We start from the raw sequence: 19,237 nt of genomic DNA on the forward strand, positions 1-19,237 counted from the left end.
TCATGAGCTGCAGAAGTACAGTAAATATAACTTCCAATAGTAATATAGATATGTTTTACTGCAAGTTCTGGGCTGCTGCGCTGGCAATGAGGAGCGGTTGCACATATCCTAGTTGAGAAGTGAATACAGAATTACAACTACGAAAGAGCTTCTCCGAGTTCACTGAAATCTGGGCTCATCTCACAGTATCTTAAATTCCAAGCAATTTAGCCACACACAGAAAGCGAGGTTTGGAGGAGGTTCACAATGTCTTTGTGTCGAAGTAAAATTGACAGGCAACCAGGTGAGATGGCATGGGTCACCGATGCTTTTATTGGCACTGACCACACAGACATCTGCAGAACCTTTTGTTCTGGTTGGTATACCAAAGTCATGCAACATAAGATATAAGGCCATATTCACAAAACATGTACCACTATGCCAAGTTTGCAACTTTTTTTGTAACAGGAAAAACACATTAACATGTTACAGAAACAGCAGGAAACTACAAGGACGTATGGAGGAGATACACATTTTGAAAAAAAAAGCTATGCTACTGTTTTGTTAGGGGAATATACTGCACATATTTTATATTGATGAAGATCCTAACATTTGTTATAATGGAGTTAAATGAAAGAGGACCAAAAAAATAATAAAATAAGGTGAAGAAGCCGCACACTCCTACTACAAATGTCAGTCTTTCTTTAAAGTATATGTTTGAAATGAATACTTACAAGTAAGGTTTTGATACACAACATAAGGTCCATGTTCAACAAACAGTCCAAACATTGAAGTCCCTCCTGGACCGCCCTGCAGCCACAGTAATACTGGTGCGGTCTCGGGTCTCACCTAAACATTGTAACCACATTTAACATTACGCTGTACAACTGAAACTTTACTAAATGAGAAAGCAGATCAGATATAACAAAACAGCATTTAGTTAAATAAGGGTTTTTAAAAAGGCACAAGATGATTCATCAAGAGCTTGCATTTCCCATTAAACAGACCACATACTAATGAACAGTACTGGCAAGGACAGCAATAAGTAGATATGGTAGCTACAAATTAAATCTAAAAGATGAAATACAGTAGCTAAGACATAAATCCAGAGGTAAGGAAGCACATATTGTTAATCTGGCCTGCTGCACACTTCCGCAATAAGCTTGTGATATATTTTAATTGTCATCAAGGTACACCACTAGATGGCAGTGAGTACTTGTTTCAGTGCCTGATATTCAGTCATTTTTAATGAGTTGTGCAACACACAGTACAGTACTGTCATCTCAAAGAAAGTAATTCTACTTTTTTACACAAATTGTACTGTCCTTTAAAAGCTTTTACAGGCGACTTACCACATGCACGTGAATCAAAAGTGCTCTTTATAGTGATGTGGATTAGTACTGAGTAACATACAGTATGTTCTTTACTTACATAATGCTTTACTTTTTCATAAGTGATATTTATTATTCAATATAACTGGCTATGTAGATACGTTCTCAGCCTCAGTTAAGTTTTCTTTTTTGGGGGTAATACAATGAGGGAATACTTGGTATGAAACAACTAATTTGTAGACTTCTACTAATAACTGGTGCCCTCTTGTGGCAGAGAAGAGTTTTCAGGAATTTCTTGATTAATTTGCAACATTACCTGTTTTAGGCAATCCATTAAGCATGCTTTTCAAACTGAATAAACAAGGTCATCAATATTTAGTAAAACTGGATTTAAGCCAATGACAGTGGAACTTTGCTTGTTGCCACTTAAAAATGGTAATGTTAATACATGTTTTAATAAACAAAACCCTCACTGGATTACAACAGAGTTGAAGACTCACCGTATTTAGTTCCAACACTCTTCAGATAATTAAACTAAACCTAGATGAGATTTTTAAAAACATTTTAGACTCAGTTCTTATGTTTCATCCTTTGAAAAGCAAGCGGATTGTTCTGAACTACTGTACATTACAAGTCACAGGTCATCAGCATCTAATGACTCAAGCACATTATTTATTACTGCCCACATTCTCTCTCTTCCTTGACTGACTACAGCTTAGACATGCTGCTATTCAGATCATTGCTCTTCAAATTTAGGTCACCAAAATTCATGTAGGGGTTGTCAAAGTTTCCTTGTGATATTTCCCAGTTCTCAATTTCATTCCAATAGAACCTTAGTAGGACAGAAAGCGCTTACCTGAGAAGGGAAAAACCAAAAGAACAGGTTGCTGTTGTAGGTCTTATTGACTGTGAGATATCCAGAGTAACTCTTCACATTTGCTCCAGGGAGAGGTCCCACCAGACTCAATTCTCTGGCTAAACAAACACAAGAAATATATATAGTTTAATAAAGCTAGAGCGATGTGTAGGGGTGCAGTGTGTGTGTGCGTGTGTGTGTGTCAGACGGCTCTGGAATTTATAAATAAGTAACTTTAATGAATATTTTAGGGGCATCTCCTTGCCTACGGAAAACACGAAGGTGTCTCTTTTCTCTTTTCTGGTAATGAACACAAGCTATGTAGACTTTAAAACAGATCTAACTCTAGAATCCTTAGTAGTGCAACAGAGCTTGAATTCTCAACTATGACTGGTGTAAAAACACTTTGACTAAATACTGTACATTACACACTTTACTGAAGGCTGTACACGTGTGACAGGGCGCCCCCTGTCTCTGTGTGTATCTTATGTTATGTGTTATTTTGTTGTATTGTTTAAATGTACCGTTTTGTGTTAATTTTATGAGAGGTTTTGTTATTGCTGCACGGATGGGCTTAAAATCCCCCAAACTCAAACTCATGCACAACATGGCCATCGCACAATTAATCAAGTAATTACCAATTGGGAGATGGTCAAATATATATATATATATATATATATATATATATATATATATATATATATATATATATATATATATATATATATATATATATATATATAGCGAAGCAGCCACTCTGGGAAGCTGGATGAGAGTGGAGAGAGAATTTGGGGACCCCCTGCCGAGAGTCAAACTGGGGTCATTTTTAATTACTGTACAATAAAGAAGCATATGCCATAGGGTCACTCCACACCAACTCAACCAGAAATGGAACATTTCGTTGCCCATCCATCTCAGATTTTCCTAGAAAAATCCACCAGCAGGTTTGACATGCTGAGTTCAGAAATGACAGCCATTATTTTTGTATTTTTTTTTTTTTTTTTTTTTAAATGTCCCCTTCGACCTGTGACCTTACAATGGTCAACCTAAAGTGAGAAAGGGGCCTTGACCAGAAAAATCACCCTTGTGCAATTTAGATGCTACCATCATGTGTAGCACCTCGTATTACTCGCATCGAACAGGGCTTTTCAGAACAAAACACTAGCAGCACCCAACTCACTTCTGGCATATTGCATTTACCCTGTAGGGGCTGTGGATCCTTGCTGCTAGTATTGCTATAAGACCTTTAGGTACCAGGCTTCCAAATTCTGTGAAAAACCCACCACTGGTTTCAAGTCCCACCACTGGTCATTAAACCGCCTTGAAAATTATAATTTTTGCTATATGTACCAAGGTTAGGCCATAATAACTTGCGTGGGTGGAGACTCACCCAGTAAATCACCCAAAGATATGGTTGCATAGATGATGAGATCTACAAGCACCAAGCAAAACACGTTGGTATCCGGGGATTTGGGATTTTTGAAGTTGCATTTGTCATGCATTCAAGCATTGCTTATGGCCACTTTGGTTAGGCTAAAGTGCCATATAGTTCTATCCAAAACTGGCTATTTCTTTAACTTTGCATTCTCTGAGGATTGATCTAGAGGAAAACGTAACAGTATGTGCTTCCACTGGCACTAGCTTAGAGCTGAGGGGTTATGAACTTGTATATGGGACTTGGGACTTAGTTGTTATGATAACACATTTGAAACTATCAAAACCTTACTTAATTGGGTTTAAAAAACTAAATTCATGGTTTTTCTTTAAAAAAATAAAATAAAAAAAATCTTCCCTGTTTACAGCACTGTTTAAATACACCTGTCTCTGTCATCGAAGACCTAAACCAAAGACTTTCAGTCGTGCCTGAAACTGACTGATTAGCTAGCATGAGAAATGGTTCACAAATGGTTGGTCAGTCAATCAATTATCCTCCTAGGTAGGCACCACAACTTATAAAAACAACACTACTTGTTTATTTTAAATCCAACAAAGTAAGGTTTTGGTAGTTTAAAATGTGTCATCATAACAACGAAGTCCCAAGTCCCATATACAAGTTCATAACCCCTCAGCTCTAAATTAGTGCCATTGGAAGCCCGCATTGTTACTTTTTCCTCTAGATCAATCCTCAGAGAATGTACAATTGAAGAAATAGCCAGTTTGGGTAGAACTATGTGGTACTTGAACCTCACTGAAGTGGCCATAAGCAATGCTCGAATGCATGACCAATAGAACTTCAAAAATCTGCCAAAAATCCCAAATCCCCAGTTACCATAACATTTTGCTTGATGCTTGTAGATCTCATTAACATCTATCCAAACATATCTTTGGGTGATTTTTTTGGAGTCCCCACACACCTAAATTATTACAGCCTAAACTTGGTACAAAGAGTAAAAATTTTAATTTCAATGGGGTTTAATGACCAGTGGTGGGACTTGAAACCAAAAGTGTTTCACATAATTTGGAAGACTGGTTCCTAAGGTTCTTACAGCTATACTTACATTTTAGGAGCCACATCCCCTACATTGTAAAGGGTTAGGCTGAAGTTCGAATAAAACTCGTCAGTTAGCCCTCAGCTGGCAGTTTGCCAGAAGTGAGTAGGGTGCTGCTAGTGTTTTGTTCTGAAAAGCCCTGTTCAATACGAGTAATACGAGGTCCTACATGTGATGGAAGCATCTAAATTGCACCCAGGGTGATTTTTCTGGTCAAGGTCCCTTTCTCACTTTAGGCTGACCTTTGCAAGGTCACAGGTCGAAGGGGAAATTAAAAAAATAAATAAATGTGTATCATTTCTGAACTCAGAGTGTCTGGAAACCCCCAAGTGAATTTTTCTAGGAAAATCTGAGATAGACGGGCAACGGCACTGGTTGAGTTGGCATGGCATGACCCCATATTAGTACTACTGAAAAGAAAAACCTAAAACCTGACATTAATTTATTCTGTTTTTTATCATGAGGTATAATAACAACAATATTGCACTGCCCATTTAAAATGAAAGCGCTTACCTTCGTTAATTTTTCCTGCTTCCAAGAAGGGAGTCAGAAACAGGGGCTTTCCTGGGTCAGGCCCTGATGGTGTTGTAACTTTGATACCTCTGAACATTCGGCAGAGAAAACCAGCGCATCCATAGGAAAGGCAGGGCACATAAAAGCCACCCAGGGCTATCAAACCAAAGAGGATTCTTCTTGTCCACATCCTGAAATGATTTCAGATAGATATACTGCAGTCTAGATTTGTAAAAACAATAAAGATAATCTTAAAAGCCGTCATATTTACTGATTTCTGAGCTACATCTTTTAAGGACAGAGGCCATGCTGTAAGGATTTTGAAACTCATGACTATGTAATGCCCTGACTCTGCAGTGCTGCTGCTTGGCACTTGTTCTTAAATACACTCAGAGTGCAGCTGTGACCTCGGGACAGATGATAGCATCTGCTTAATAAGCCATTTTGAACCTATATACAAACCATAATCAAACTGATTAAAACTGGTTCTAAAACCACTTACTTTTGTTAAAAGTGACACGCACGGAACACGCGATACACTATATAATTGGAACAAGTAGTTTTTTTTCTGATAACCACGCACCTCGTGTGGGGCAATGTACACACTGTTCCAGCTCTTATTGTTTCATCAGCCTTTGTTCCTTTTCATTATACAACCCCGTTATTTACGTTTCCCATTTAGAAACTGTCTGTAAACACTGTGATTTTCCTGTGTTTAATATAAGCTCTGAATCAATGCAGGGCTCATAAACTTTTAAAATGAAGCAGTATATCAGTGGTTTGCAATCACCAGTCTTGTTGTTAAACCTTGTGATGTGTGGGTATAGTGTTTTGTTGCCTGTGAGAATTGAGCAAAACACATAATTGTTCTCAAATGTAACTTTCAATGTGCTTTGTCTCACGCAAGGGAAATAAGACCAAATTTGGTTAATGAAATTACGTAAGCTAGCTGTATATCTGTGCTGTACGAAGTAATTTCTTTGGTCAGGTCAGCTCAGAACCTAACATCTATACTGACTGCGGCTCAGAAACTAACATTTCTGTGCCATGTTGGCACAGAAAAAAGCAAACATCTCTGATGCCATGAAAGCTCAGCTAAGAAACATCTACATGATCCCAGCTCAGAACACCATTGACTGAGGCCTGTGTGTGATATCACTGATGTATCGCTGATTTGCTTTGTTCCTGTTTGTATTTTGATTCCTGAATAAACTATTTTTGATTAACTTTACCTGAAAAAGATTAATTATATTTTAGAAGAAATCTAACCTCTAATAATGCCCTTTGCACAAAAAAAAAAAAAAGTAACGCGCCTTAATCTGTGAATGTTCTCAAAATAGCACAACTGGTACCAAATATGGATGTGCAGAATAATAATAATAATAATAATAATAATAATAATAATAATAATAATAATAATAATAACCAGTGTATAGGGCGGACAGTGTACCGATCCCGCCTGTCACATAACCGCCCTAAACGTTTACCCTCCATGATCAACCTCTTCAGCAGGGATAGTTTATTACTGAACAGAGAAGATTAGTTCAGAGATTGTAGATCCTACCAAAGTTTCCATGTGTTTGTTGTATGTGCTCCGTGCGCTGCCACTACTGGTAGTGTCACGTGAGATGTTCAATGTGTTGATATGTAAATAAATCCTGTTCGCCTGCAGGGGGCGTATCAACTTCGCTCTCCTGCCTGTCACTCAGCAGCGAATGTACGCACCCACAAAGCAGACGGCTACCGTGTCACAAGCATTAATACCCTGTATCTTTCTAATGAAGGGATTTCGATGAGCTTCCTAATAAAAGCTGAATCTCAAAACAATAATTGTGTGAATATATTCATTGTTACAGCTGTGAATAATGGTATTTAAAACAGGATTCATTCATCCAGCTTTACAAATCCACCTGTGGAAGGGTGTGGGTATTCACTTACACAGGAGACAGAAGTGTATTTGCAGTTTTATTTGTTTATTTTTGTTTTCTATTTGCAAGGATTTATTTCCGTCCGCAGAGGGCGCTGTTGTCCGTGGCCTGAATACCACCGATGGTAGACAGGTCCACAGGAATACCAACACAGGTAGACAGTTCAGTGCTGCTGCACTCACAGGTGCTCAAAAAGAATAATGAAAACAAAAAGGTGAAAGAAAAAGGGAAAATAAAACACAGCAATAAAACTACAAAACAAACCCCCACCTCTCTGTCATCATCAGGTGGATCTTACAGGGCTACTGCCCTCGTCCTGCAGCACCACGCATGCGCCAGACAGTCAGTACAAATCTCCCGTTACACAGCCCTTACTCTGGCCCCACCGCAGTCAGGTATGCGATGGATTACTGTAATAATCATAATATGGCCATATGTATTCTCTTCTATTAACAATCACATAAAAAGGGATTGATTACCACCAAAATAATATATATATATATATATATATATATATATATATATATATATATATATATATATATATATATATTATACATCGGAACTACGAATTACCATAACAAAAAAGAGTATGTGGATCAAACCCCAGTGATAATGACATTTGGTCCTGACGTTATTTTAATGTTCAGACAACATGTCTAAAGAAAATAATAATAATAATAATAATAATAATAATAATAATAATAATAATAATATAATTATTGCATAAAAGGTTTTGGACAGATTCCAAAGCTGCTTCATGCTTTATCCAATTAAAGATCTCAAAAGAATATACCAGGGTGTTTCCACATTGCCTTAAACTGTGTCACATTTCATAAAGCTAGTTGCTGGTTTCTCACCAGCCAAATCCTGCTGACATAGAACAAAAAGTTTGAAATCTGCCCTGGGGATTTGACTGCAACACTTCTCACAGAGGAGAAAGTTGCATCATCACTAACGGTTGGTACACATGCCTTCACGTGAAATGTGCAAGGTCAAAAACACACACAGCTGACACTTTGTCAGGATTTTGTGTGTGCAGTCTGACTGTACACCAAACTAGAAGTCTTGGTAAAAGGTATATTTTTTCAATGCTGCTTCATGCTTAATCTAATAACAGATATGAAAGAATTATTCAAAACTGGAATCCAAGAACAACCAGTTTGATACAACACTATACCCATATACACAGAGACACAGAGCTGATATGCTTTATGTTAGGATTTATAGTTTAATAATTCCATAGAAATTGGCAACTGGAATTCCCATGGGTAACCAGCCTTGACATTTCAAGAAAGCATATTGGGTGTGTGTGTGTGTGTGTGTCTGTGAGTTAAACGTTTACCTCAGTGGAATCAATCATTATTTTGTTGAGCTTTGAAGCCACTGGGATTACAAATCAACTTCCATAAGCAATCAAGTATCCTTGTTAATATTCGTTCAATTCTATGCCAAACACATTTAAATGTTGTGATTTCTCTAAGTGACAATAGCGGAAGTGTGGTTTTTATAAGAGGATCTTGCCGGTCTCGTGGGAGGAATGTAACTGGGAATGCACTCTCGTACATAGGACCCTCAGTAGGCCATGGGCATGCATGCCTGTCATCATCCTTCATCGCAGCCACTCTCCAGTGTGTGAGGAATTAATCCGTTTATTTTTCCAAATGCCTGTTTGAAGCCCAATTTGAAAAGACAAGAAGCAGTATTCAATTCTTCACAGGAGCACTACGAAGCAACACTGTTACTGCTTAAATGTGAGCCTAAAGGATTTAACCTTGGACAGAAAATCAGCTTCGATTCAATGGGGTGTGTGGTGCATGAAAATGAATTCATGACATTCCTGTAGGATGCTTGACTGATGATCATTAACATTCTCCTTTAGTCTGGGGCCTTTTGGTGTCTATGGGGAAAATAGGCTCCCTGCTACATTATTAAATGATTTGCTCATAGTTCATCAATTTAATAAAAGCTGTCTACTGTACACCATGTTTCAATTCAGAACTAAACCATCCTGAAGGCATATTTTAAGCTATTTCTGACTATTACAGATAGTATATGTTTTCACCAACATTAGTTTTTGCCTTTCAAAACAGCAATATCATAAAAGGTATAAAAACAAAAAAAGTTTGTACACCTGAATTCCTACAACTACTGATCACAAGCACTTCCAAGTACTGATTTTTTTCCCCATTTTTATAAAATGGCTCAACCATACCCTGTATTTCACCAGGTGTATTGAAGTACAGTAAACAATGACAATATGCATGATTGATATTTCTTTATCAAAATTACACGCATGTTAGAACCCAGGCAGTAAACCGTGCTTTACAAGCATAGCTCACACAGTCAACATCAGTATTCTGATGAACACGAGAGCTATGATGGTAATAACTTGTATTGTTCACATCAGCAGCTTTTGAAAATGTACAATTTACAAGATGGACATGGATGTCTCACTGAAATGCAGACAAAAGGGATATGCATTCCTGTGGAGGATAATAAGTGCTATTAAACTACAGTATGTGACAAGAGGCTTCTCTGCTTGATAACACTTTAGTGGCACATGTCTATCCTTCATGAGGCAATAAACTGGCTCTCCCTATTTCAGTACAGTCACTGATCCCCATCGTTGCCATTCATCTCACAAAAAAAACTAACTGCCCTCTGCCCCATTCATCATGCTACATTGTGCTTTTCTATATAAACGATGCTGAGTAATACTAAGTGCACAGAAATTGTGTAATAGTCTAACGTGTTAACCATCTGTCCTCTCATCCACACAGTAAACACCCTCCTTCCGACATACTCTAAAGGACAAGGCTGTCATGACAGTTTCTTCCAATTGGGAGGCAATCTCAAAATCTTTCTCTGAAGGATCAGTACTCTATTAAATTAGTTCAAGCACATACAGTGTTGTGCACATTGCACTCGCTATGAAGGTCTCATTAATTATACAATCCACTGGTATGGCCATACCTAGTGCGTCCAGTTCTGCTCCCCATATCAGAAGAAAGACATTGAGGCATTGGAGAGACTACAGAGGAGAGCAACACGATTAATTCCAGGACTGAAGGGTATGTCACATCAAGACAGACTGAAAGAGATGAATCTGTGTAGCCTAAAAAGGAGAGCCAGAGGCAACTTAACAGAGGCGTTTCAAATTGTCAAGGGGTTTAACAAAGTGACTGCAGAGAATTATTTTTTAACAGGTCACACAGAACAGAACCAGGGGAAGCTGAAGGGCATATTCAGAACCAAGGGGAGGAGTTTTCAAGAATAGACTGGACGCTGTCATGAACAATACTGCATTCCCCTCTGTGACCATAATAAAGACATGTAGCTAGCCCCTGGAGGAAAGGCGGTCCATTTAGCCAAGGACTCTCACAGTAGAGGAAGAAAACCACCAAGACCAGTTAACTTGGAGCTGCTGGAAACTGTAAAATTCAATACTTTGTGATTTCATTGATTTAGTTTTCTTATAGTACTGGGTATATCAGATGTCAGTATTCAATCCGCTCAACAAAGAGTAAAAATAAATAACAAACGCAGTATTTTTTTCAGTAAAAGGTAATAGTAACAATAGTAGAAGGGTTTATTGAGTGTGTCAGCGTCAAGGTAGCGGAACTCTCTACCCTGATGCCACCAGTCAGAACCATTTGTAGAAGAGACTGTCTGTTGTGTAAATGCCAGAGAGCATTTTATTACCCCAGATAAGCATTAAAAAGAGGTTTTTCAAAAACAACCCGAACAGCTGGTGTAAGGTTTCTGCCAATTGTTTATGTTGTTAATTCAGGGCTTGAATTTCAGCTCTTTAACTAGCTCACAGTCACGCATCCTTATTAATCTCGTGCAGACTCTGGCCGAGGGGTAATAAGATAATTAATTAATAGTTAACTCCTCGGCCAGAATACAAAAGCCTGCAGCTGTCTGCGCTCACGGAGCGTGTCAAAGGAGAGACGCAAGTCTGTGAAATGAGGAATATAACAATTACTAAGCGTGCTGGTTTATATACCAGCACGATACTTCTTTGTTATTTGTTTGGCCAATGCACCTTTTGTTTTGTGAGTTTTCTTTTGTTTAAACTGTTTTGTTTGGATTATCATTTAATAAAACACTGAGCACCGTTGCACTTCAGTTTCACCCTCCAGTCACTGTTTGAAGTCTGTGTTTCTGGTCCGACGTCACCACTGCAAGCCATCCTGTTCACAGCCTTTCACATACATTTATTTTAAAATTTAAATATTAATATCCTACAAATATATATGTGTTGGAGAACATCCTGCAAAGTTAAAAAGAAACAATTTATGTTACTTTTACTGTGTCCCTGTATCGCAGCATTAATATTTAAACATATTGCCGACTTTTAAAAAAAAAAAAAACACAATTGACACATTGTGAGTATAAATCAACTGAGCAATACATTTCTCAACTCCAACCTTCCACTATGAACCGGATACACTGCGATGTTTAGAAGAAAAAAAAAACTCTCTCCTGTCAAATTTTCATAAGTTATAAAATGTATTATTTAATTGTGTGAAGTTGGGATACAACAAAGATAATGTGTTTAGTGTAAACACTGCAGAGGGTTCTGTAACACAGCCATACTATGGTATTACAAGGGAAACAACAGAGAGAGAGAGCGAGAGAGAGAGGGAGGGAGAGAGAGAGAGAGAGGTGTAAGGAAAAAAATGGATAACCTTAATAGTAACGTTACCTTAATCTTTTAAACTTTACTAATGATGTGCTCTGCAGACTAATTAAAAAAACGAACATACAAACAGCAGGCATCTTCAGAAAAGAAAGTGGCAGGCATTGAGTTTCCACTGCATGCTGCAATATGGACAAGTGAGTGATGGGTAGTTTGGTAACTGAAGCCAATGTTGTGTAAGAAAACACAGATGTGTGCACTGAGTCATCACTTTCAACAAGAGAACTTGTGCCTTAATGAAAATACTGCATGCAACACATCTACAGTATGTGTGACTTGCAGGTTTAAAGTTCTTATGTTACTTAAACAAACTAGGTCTACTCTGTCACAATATTTATCATACTTCGTTATAATTGATATCAAGTTGTCCCTTCCATCTAGCTGCATGAATAACTCCTATTAGTAACTACAGACTTGGGTGCGATTGTTTCATGCTTAGAGCGATGGGGTCAGAGAAGATTCACCAGGGGCCTTTTTCAAACTTGCACCTGATCATTTGAATAATAGTTCTTCAGCCCAGGACTGGGTGCAGGTATATAGTTTCAAGCACTGTGCTAATGCCTGAACCCCAAAGTATACTAGTCATTCAACTCAACTCAATAGATATTGCTGACTTTAAAGCCCTGTGCTAATAATCTTTGTGACAACTGGTAAAAGTAAGACGCATTTGCGCGATCAAGAAATTGGATTTGATATACAATCAAAAGTTATGCAAAACAGATTTCATCAGAGGGGATATAGACATGGGATAATTGATAAGGCTTCTAATAAAGCAAAACAATTGAGCAGAACAGATTTGCTGCATAAAAAACAATGACAAGGAATAAATAAGCAAAGAACCTATTTTGTCACTCGATTTAGTACAGAAGCACCAAAATTACGGAGAATTATACAAACAAACTGTGAATTAATAAAGAGTGATCCCACGTTAAGAGACGTCTTCACTGATCTGAGGATTGGAAAATGGATTACCCACTAAAGCGAACCTGTCTTTGTGACTGTTTCAATTGTAAAGTGTTTAAATATAATTCTAATTCCTTTTAAAATGGAAAATAAAATAGTTTGGGAGCCATATTTCGGCAGTTGCAAATCCGTATGAAATGAACACACATCATAACTGCGGCAGTGCTTCTACAGTTTAATTAAATTAAGAAATGATAAGCACTGATACATTGCAAACAAATACTAGGCCTAGTCTGACGTAACAATGTAGTTGTTGTACAGTTTACAACACGTAAGACATCAAGACTGACACCGGTAACAAAGAAAAACACTGTGACATTCTGTGCAAACAACTGTGTGCTGAAAAATATTAGACTATACCTTTCTCTGGCAGGTTTCCAAATTCTTGTCTTTCCTTTAGCGCCCACACACACCTTTCTGCTTTAAAATCTTCCTGCACTCGTCGCAGTCTGTTTTAAATCGAATGAAAGGGTGAAATGGCAACTTCTAAAATCGTCTATTCATCACCATCTATATCAAAAAATTCAACGGTTTGATTATCATCGTCACCTGACTAAAAAATAGTGAACTGGTTAGTTTCTGTTTATTGTATCCAACATCACGAGGTTTTCTTTTTGGGTGATTCATTTACAGTAAATGGGATGATGGGCCTCTCCACTAGAGGTCAGCAATCAGCTAATTTACTAGCGAAGTTTGGTTGGCTCTGTAACACTGGATTTTCAAGACTGCATGTAGAATAATAGATGTGCTTCAGTTAGTTACGGGAAAATAATTCCATCCAGGGTTTATCAGACGTCATATTTTATAAACTCTGTAAAGAACCAATAAACTGGTGTTAAGATTCAAATTGCAAGTGGATTTAATGAATAATAATAATAATAATAATAATAATAATAATAATAATAATAATAATAATAATAATAATAATAACGTAAATTAAGTCAATATTAAAATATCTTAAATATAATTTTCTTTTTGATAATTCACGTACGGTGAATTAAACTTGGTAGATAATGAACTCCAAAAAAAAAACCCTATATTTTTAAGGAAAAGGTGCTTCAGGGGTATGCTTTTTATTTTAAGATTGTTTGTCTCGTTCGCTTGGTTGGTGGTGCCGTTGGTGGAGGATGATAGTAAATTCACAACCTTCACAACCAGATATGTTAAAAGTACATAAAAACCACACATTGTGGGTGTTGTCCAGTGATTTAAAACAAGTCATTTTGTTTGAAAGTGGTCGGGATATGTATATGAGAGGAGGCAGTGTGGTCCAGGGCTTGTCATCGTTTCAAATCCCACCACTACTACTGACTGACTCACTGTGTAACCCTGAGCAAGTCACTTAACCTATTTGTGCTCCATCCTGCGGATGAGATGTTAAATCAATGTCCTATTGGAAGTGACTCTGCATATAATGCACAGTTCACGGTACAACCCCAAACCTGTGTCCCTTTGCCTACGTAACCAGATTTTAGCAGGTGCAAGACATTAACCTAGTTTCCCTACTCAGCAACACGTTAGATTCTATCAGTACCAGGGTGGTTCAGTGCCGACCTCCCATTACACTTCAACCCTCCGAACCCCGTTCATTCAAAACATTCACCATTTCCAAGTTCATTTTAGCATTCAGCCATATCAGGGACATCATTTGTGAGTTCTATCCGGACCGCCAGCGTGAGCTAGATGATCATTTTAGATCTGTCAGTTAGAGGTTCCCATTTTTTTCGAATACCACAAAGCCTCCTCTGCTAAAGCCACTGCCTGTCTCCAACAATGGAACCAAAGCATCTACTGGGGTGCCTTGGACCAAGACATATTCTCTCGTTTTTTGACAGGTCTCCGGCTAGCATGCTCCGTATGCAGTTTCATTGCTCACCCCACCATCTCCTGTTCCCCTATCAACCCTCCACCCCGTTCCCTTATGTTCCTCCCACGCAATCCTCTTCCTTCCTGCCTCCCATGCATTTCCACCCTTCCAGATCAAAAGACAGGGCCTGTGAGTGGGTGTGGGGAATTCACTGGACACAGGAGACAGAAAGATTCTTTGAAACACCTCGGGGTGTACTGTTTTATTTATTACAGTAGAGGGCACTCTTATGCCGTGGCCCCAAATACCGACACCGGTAAATGGGGTCGCACACAATGATTACCAACTATGGTATATTTTCTCATAATCCCGATTGCACTTGCAGGTGCTGAAAATAATAGACAAAAACCAAAAGGCAAAAGCAAAAAGGAAAGTAAAACACAGTAACCAAACTACAAATAAAAGGTGCTGCTTATTTTTGGGGGTCTCTGCCTCACCCAGTTGGCCAGGCAGCCAGCCCTCAAACCATTCAGTGCCCACTTTGTGATGGTGGTAGAGGGCACAGCAAGTTTCTTGTTGTTATTTTATTTATTTTATTTTTATTTAGCACGTTCTTATCTCAAACTCAGTTGTGGGTAAACACAAAATGCAAGACAGGTTGGTTATAATTAGGCTAACTACCTGCCTTTAAAGCAGTAATTAACATCGCTAAACCATCTCAACTTCTTAATTACATCACAGATATCTGACGATGATGAAACAAGTTGAAACATGTTTCTAGTTATACATTCCTTGAACAAAACTGATCACTTCACACTCACTGTAAGGAAGATGTAGTCACTACACTACACAACGCTTATTTCATAAACATTCTACCTGGAGAAGCACATAACAAATTCAGAATTAGCAAGAAACAATAGGGGGGATTCCTTAGGTGTTTGAATTAAAAAGGGCACAGTATAAATCCGGTGATATGGAGCAATGAACCCGCTAGCAGGGGTTTCCAACCCTGCTCGTGGAGGATCGGTGTACCTATTGGTTTTTGTTCCAGCTACCCTAAATTACTTAATTGGACCAGTTAAGAGCTTATTGGAAGCTTAATTGATCCAGTTAAGTAATTTAGGGTGCAGTTAGAACAAAAACCAGGATGGACACCAGCCCTCCAGGACCAGGATTGGAGACCCCTGATCTACACAATTATTAGAGGGCACAGGTTTATGGAAAACGGTGACTAATACAATACAATATGATTTATTTGAAGTTGTTGAAGAGCACTGGTCTCTTAAACCCAGTAGGTCTGAGAAACCCCTACCGGTACGCATGACTACATATTGATAGACATTTCATAAACAAATGTGATGTCCTTTTTTTAAATATCATGTTCCTTCTCAAAAATGTGTTTTAATATTAGCTTTTAATAAAAGAAAAATACTGCTTTAATATATTTTCATGTATTCATTTCAGTGCAATGTAGTTTCTTTATTGTAATTTTTTTTTTTTTTTAACATTTATATATTATTTTTGTTTCTTCATAAAATATAATGTTTTCTGGGAACAGTAAAACAAAAAAATACATTAACTTTGACTCATGTACTAAGGGTTACTCTTGAATTCACAATCCAGTTCTTGTGTACTTTTTTATGATAAACTGAGCATGCATGAATAAAGGGGCGTTCACACCAAAAAAAAAGTGTGAACCCATTGTTTTCAACGAAGGCGGTGGCACTGACTTTCTGCGGTAGCGCAGGGCAATCTCAATTATCTCTTTTTCGTTGCTGCTCATGATTCCAAATTAATTATCTCATTGTCACAGGCGCTTATCTGAGTACCAATGATTACTCATGCTTTTACAGTTTCCCTCACCAACGTTTGACATGATCTTTGCCCATACCCTGCAAACCAGACAAATCTCAAAACTCACAATCAAAGAAAGAAACTATCTCAATTTTTAAAAGCAAAATATATAAAAATATAAAAAAATATATTTCCCATACCACTGGCATTTACTATTTGTTGGTTGGCAACCAAAAGTCACTGTACATGCAGCCTGACGTAGCAACAGACCGCCCGCTGACTTTCCCCGGCCGCGTTTAATATGAACAGTAGTCTTGCGATGCGCAAGGAAGCGGCATGCTCATCACGTTTGGTGTGAACGCGCCTTTAGAAACTTGGCTGTCAGCTGAGCAGAATATCCCAAAAACTGGGCTGAATTTGGAAAAGCAAAGAATTTGGGATGTTATTTGAAAACCAGAGCGGACCAGAATTTTGGACATTATCTGAAAACTAAATAGGCCCAGAATATGGAACATTATAAAAGCAAAGCGACCCAGAACCCTGAGAACCAGCAGTCTATATGCAAAACTATGATTAATCTAATAACAAAACTGTAATAATGAGCAGGATATTTGTAATTAAAATAAATCACGCAAACAATTATAGATATATGCTACACCTACCCCTTGTTATATCACCCCTCGTTATATCGCCCCTCGCTATACTGCGGATTCTGATATATTGTGGTCCTGGAGTTGGCTCCCCATTTTTATAGTCTAACTGCGCATGCCTTAGCTGCAATATACATAGACAATTACACTTAGAATTATTGTTCGTTTTATTTCGTACTGCACACAACAAACAAAAATGCACAAAACAATTAAAAACAAAACATTAATATCGTATTTTTATCATAAACACAAGCATTGCACAATAACACAAAGCAAATTAAACATCTACTTGCTGAAGCAGTTTTTATTTTAGCCAATGAGGTGTTCACGTGTGGCAACAATGCACTAGCAAAAGTCACAGGGCAGTGACGTTAGCTCCCTAGCAGCAAGCCTCCTATGTTGGGAATGGATTGTTTCAGTGCAGTTTGTGCATTTGAGAAGAGAGGAAGAATCGTGAAATTAATTGGTTGTACAGTGTTTATTTGTTAGTCTATTTGTTTTTCTATAAGTCTCTCGCTATATTGCGCTCCTCGACAAATAGCAGATTTATATTGGACCCCGACACCTGTGATATATCAAGTGGGTAGTGTAAATAAAAATAAAAATAAAAAAGTAGATCACCACAGAATGCCAATTATTACATTTGTGCATAACATGACAGTTTATATTAGTACAGCAAAATACCACATTTTATTTTAATTGAAAGTTTCTGGAAATCAGATCTCTCTCTCTCTCTCTCTCTCTCTCTCTCTCTCTCTCTCTCTCTCTCTCTCTCTCTCTCTCCAATCACAATGACTTCAAGCTTTCCCACTCGTGTTGACATCATATTCCTGTGACAGACAAGGACCAATCAAAAGACGAGACTGTTACGCGGTTCCATCCCAAAAACCGGGCCTGTGTCATATCTCAAGATATTTGTCAAATTTAAGTTTAGTTCAGTGGTTCTCAAACTTTTGTTAGCTGCATTAGGCACTGCGGCCCACTATTACCACTTCTTAAGAAAAATTTAAAATTAAAAAAATATGTAAACCTGTAACAATGTAAATAAATTGTTATTTTTTCATTTGAATCTTATTTTTTCTGTATTAGTATGTTAATGTTGCTTTTTGCTATTTTATATATATATATATATATATCCCTGTGACCAGTGTGGCTTGCAGTGGTGACGTCAAACCAGAAATAGAGACTCCAAACATTTAACAAAAATAAACAGTTTAACCAAAAACAAGACACAAACAAAAAGGCGCATTGTCCAAACAAATAAACAAACAAATAATAAACAAGTATTGTGCTGGTTTTCAGCCAGCCTGTCTAGCAATTGTCTACTCTCTTCTATAGACTTACGTCTCTCCTCTGACACACACAACCTCGATTGCAGACAACTGTTATGTTCTGGCCGAGGGTTTAACTAGTTATTAATTAAATTTCCTTGTTACCCCTCGACCACAGTCTGCTCGAGATTAAATAAGAATGAGTGACTGTCAGCTAGTTAAATAATCAGTAGTTGATCAGTCACGCATCCTCACAAGGCTTTCAAAAATAAAAACAATAACCTGGCGGACAGCGTCTTGCTCATCTGGCCAAACAATACATAATAATAATAATAATAATAATAATAATAATAATAATAATAATATTGGACGGCTTTCACCATCGCATTAATATATAAATCTAAACAATAATAAACAAAGGGGCGAGACACTTCACCACACATGCCCCCCCTTGTGCCGGCCCAGGAACAGGGGCAGCAACGGGCCAAAGGTGGCGGCCACGGTGGGAGGTCCTCCTCCCACCCCAACAGTTGTAGCGGCCAGGCCAACTGTACACAGGCCGGCTCCTCCGGCAAAGGCAATCCTGGCTCCTGCCGGCTGTCTGTGGGGGTGGTCTCCTGTCCTTTTACATATCCACCCTTACTCTGGTCCCACGGCAGGTGGATATGTGATGGATTACTGTATATAGAATGTCATTGTTCCTGGTTTGGGAACCTTTGATTTAGATAATCAAGGTTTTACTGGACTTATTTTACTGAACTGCATTACATTGTATTAACCTAAGGCAGGCCTAGAGGCATTTCCTTTTATTGTAGAGATACAAATCATCGCCCTGTTATGTAGGACTAGGAGTGAGGGAGAGAGGGATGGGGCCATTGTGGCAGGGTGAAAGCCCTGCCGGTGCACGGGTGTGTGTTTTTGTGCAGAATATTAGGTTGGCAGGGAGGG

General features: G+C 38.1%; 1 protein-coding gene across 1 annotated transcript in view; it reads right to left on the reverse strand.

The window, feature by feature from the left end:
- Positions 1 to 13,388, reverse strand: part of cpvl (carboxypeptidase vitellogenic like) — a 38,308-nt gene extending 24,920 nt beyond the window's left edge. Inside the window, exons 1-4 of the mRNA XM_041249042.1 lie at positions 13,128 to 13,388; positions 5,169 to 5,359; positions 2,167 to 2,285; positions 714 to 828 (exon numbers count right to left, since the gene is read on the reverse strand). Of these exons, the coding sequence (XP_041104976.1) occupies positions 714 to 828; positions 2,167 to 2,285; positions 5,169 to 5,358 (424 nt within the window). The 5' untranslated portion in view covers position 5,359; positions 13,128 to 13,388. The remainder of the gene's footprint in view (positions 1 to 713; positions 829 to 2,166; positions 2,286 to 5,168; positions 5,360 to 13,127) is intronic.
- Between the last annotated feature and the right edge of the window lie 5,849 nt (positions 13,389 to 19,237).

Source organism: Polyodon spathula, chromosome 4, assembly GCF_017654505.1.
Source record: "Polyodon spathula isolate WHYD16114869_AA chromosome 4, ASM1765450v1, whole genome shotgun sequence".
NCBI classification, from domain to species: Eukaryota; Metazoa; Chordata; class Actinopteri; order Acipenseriformes; family Polyodontidae; genus Polyodon; species Polyodon spathula.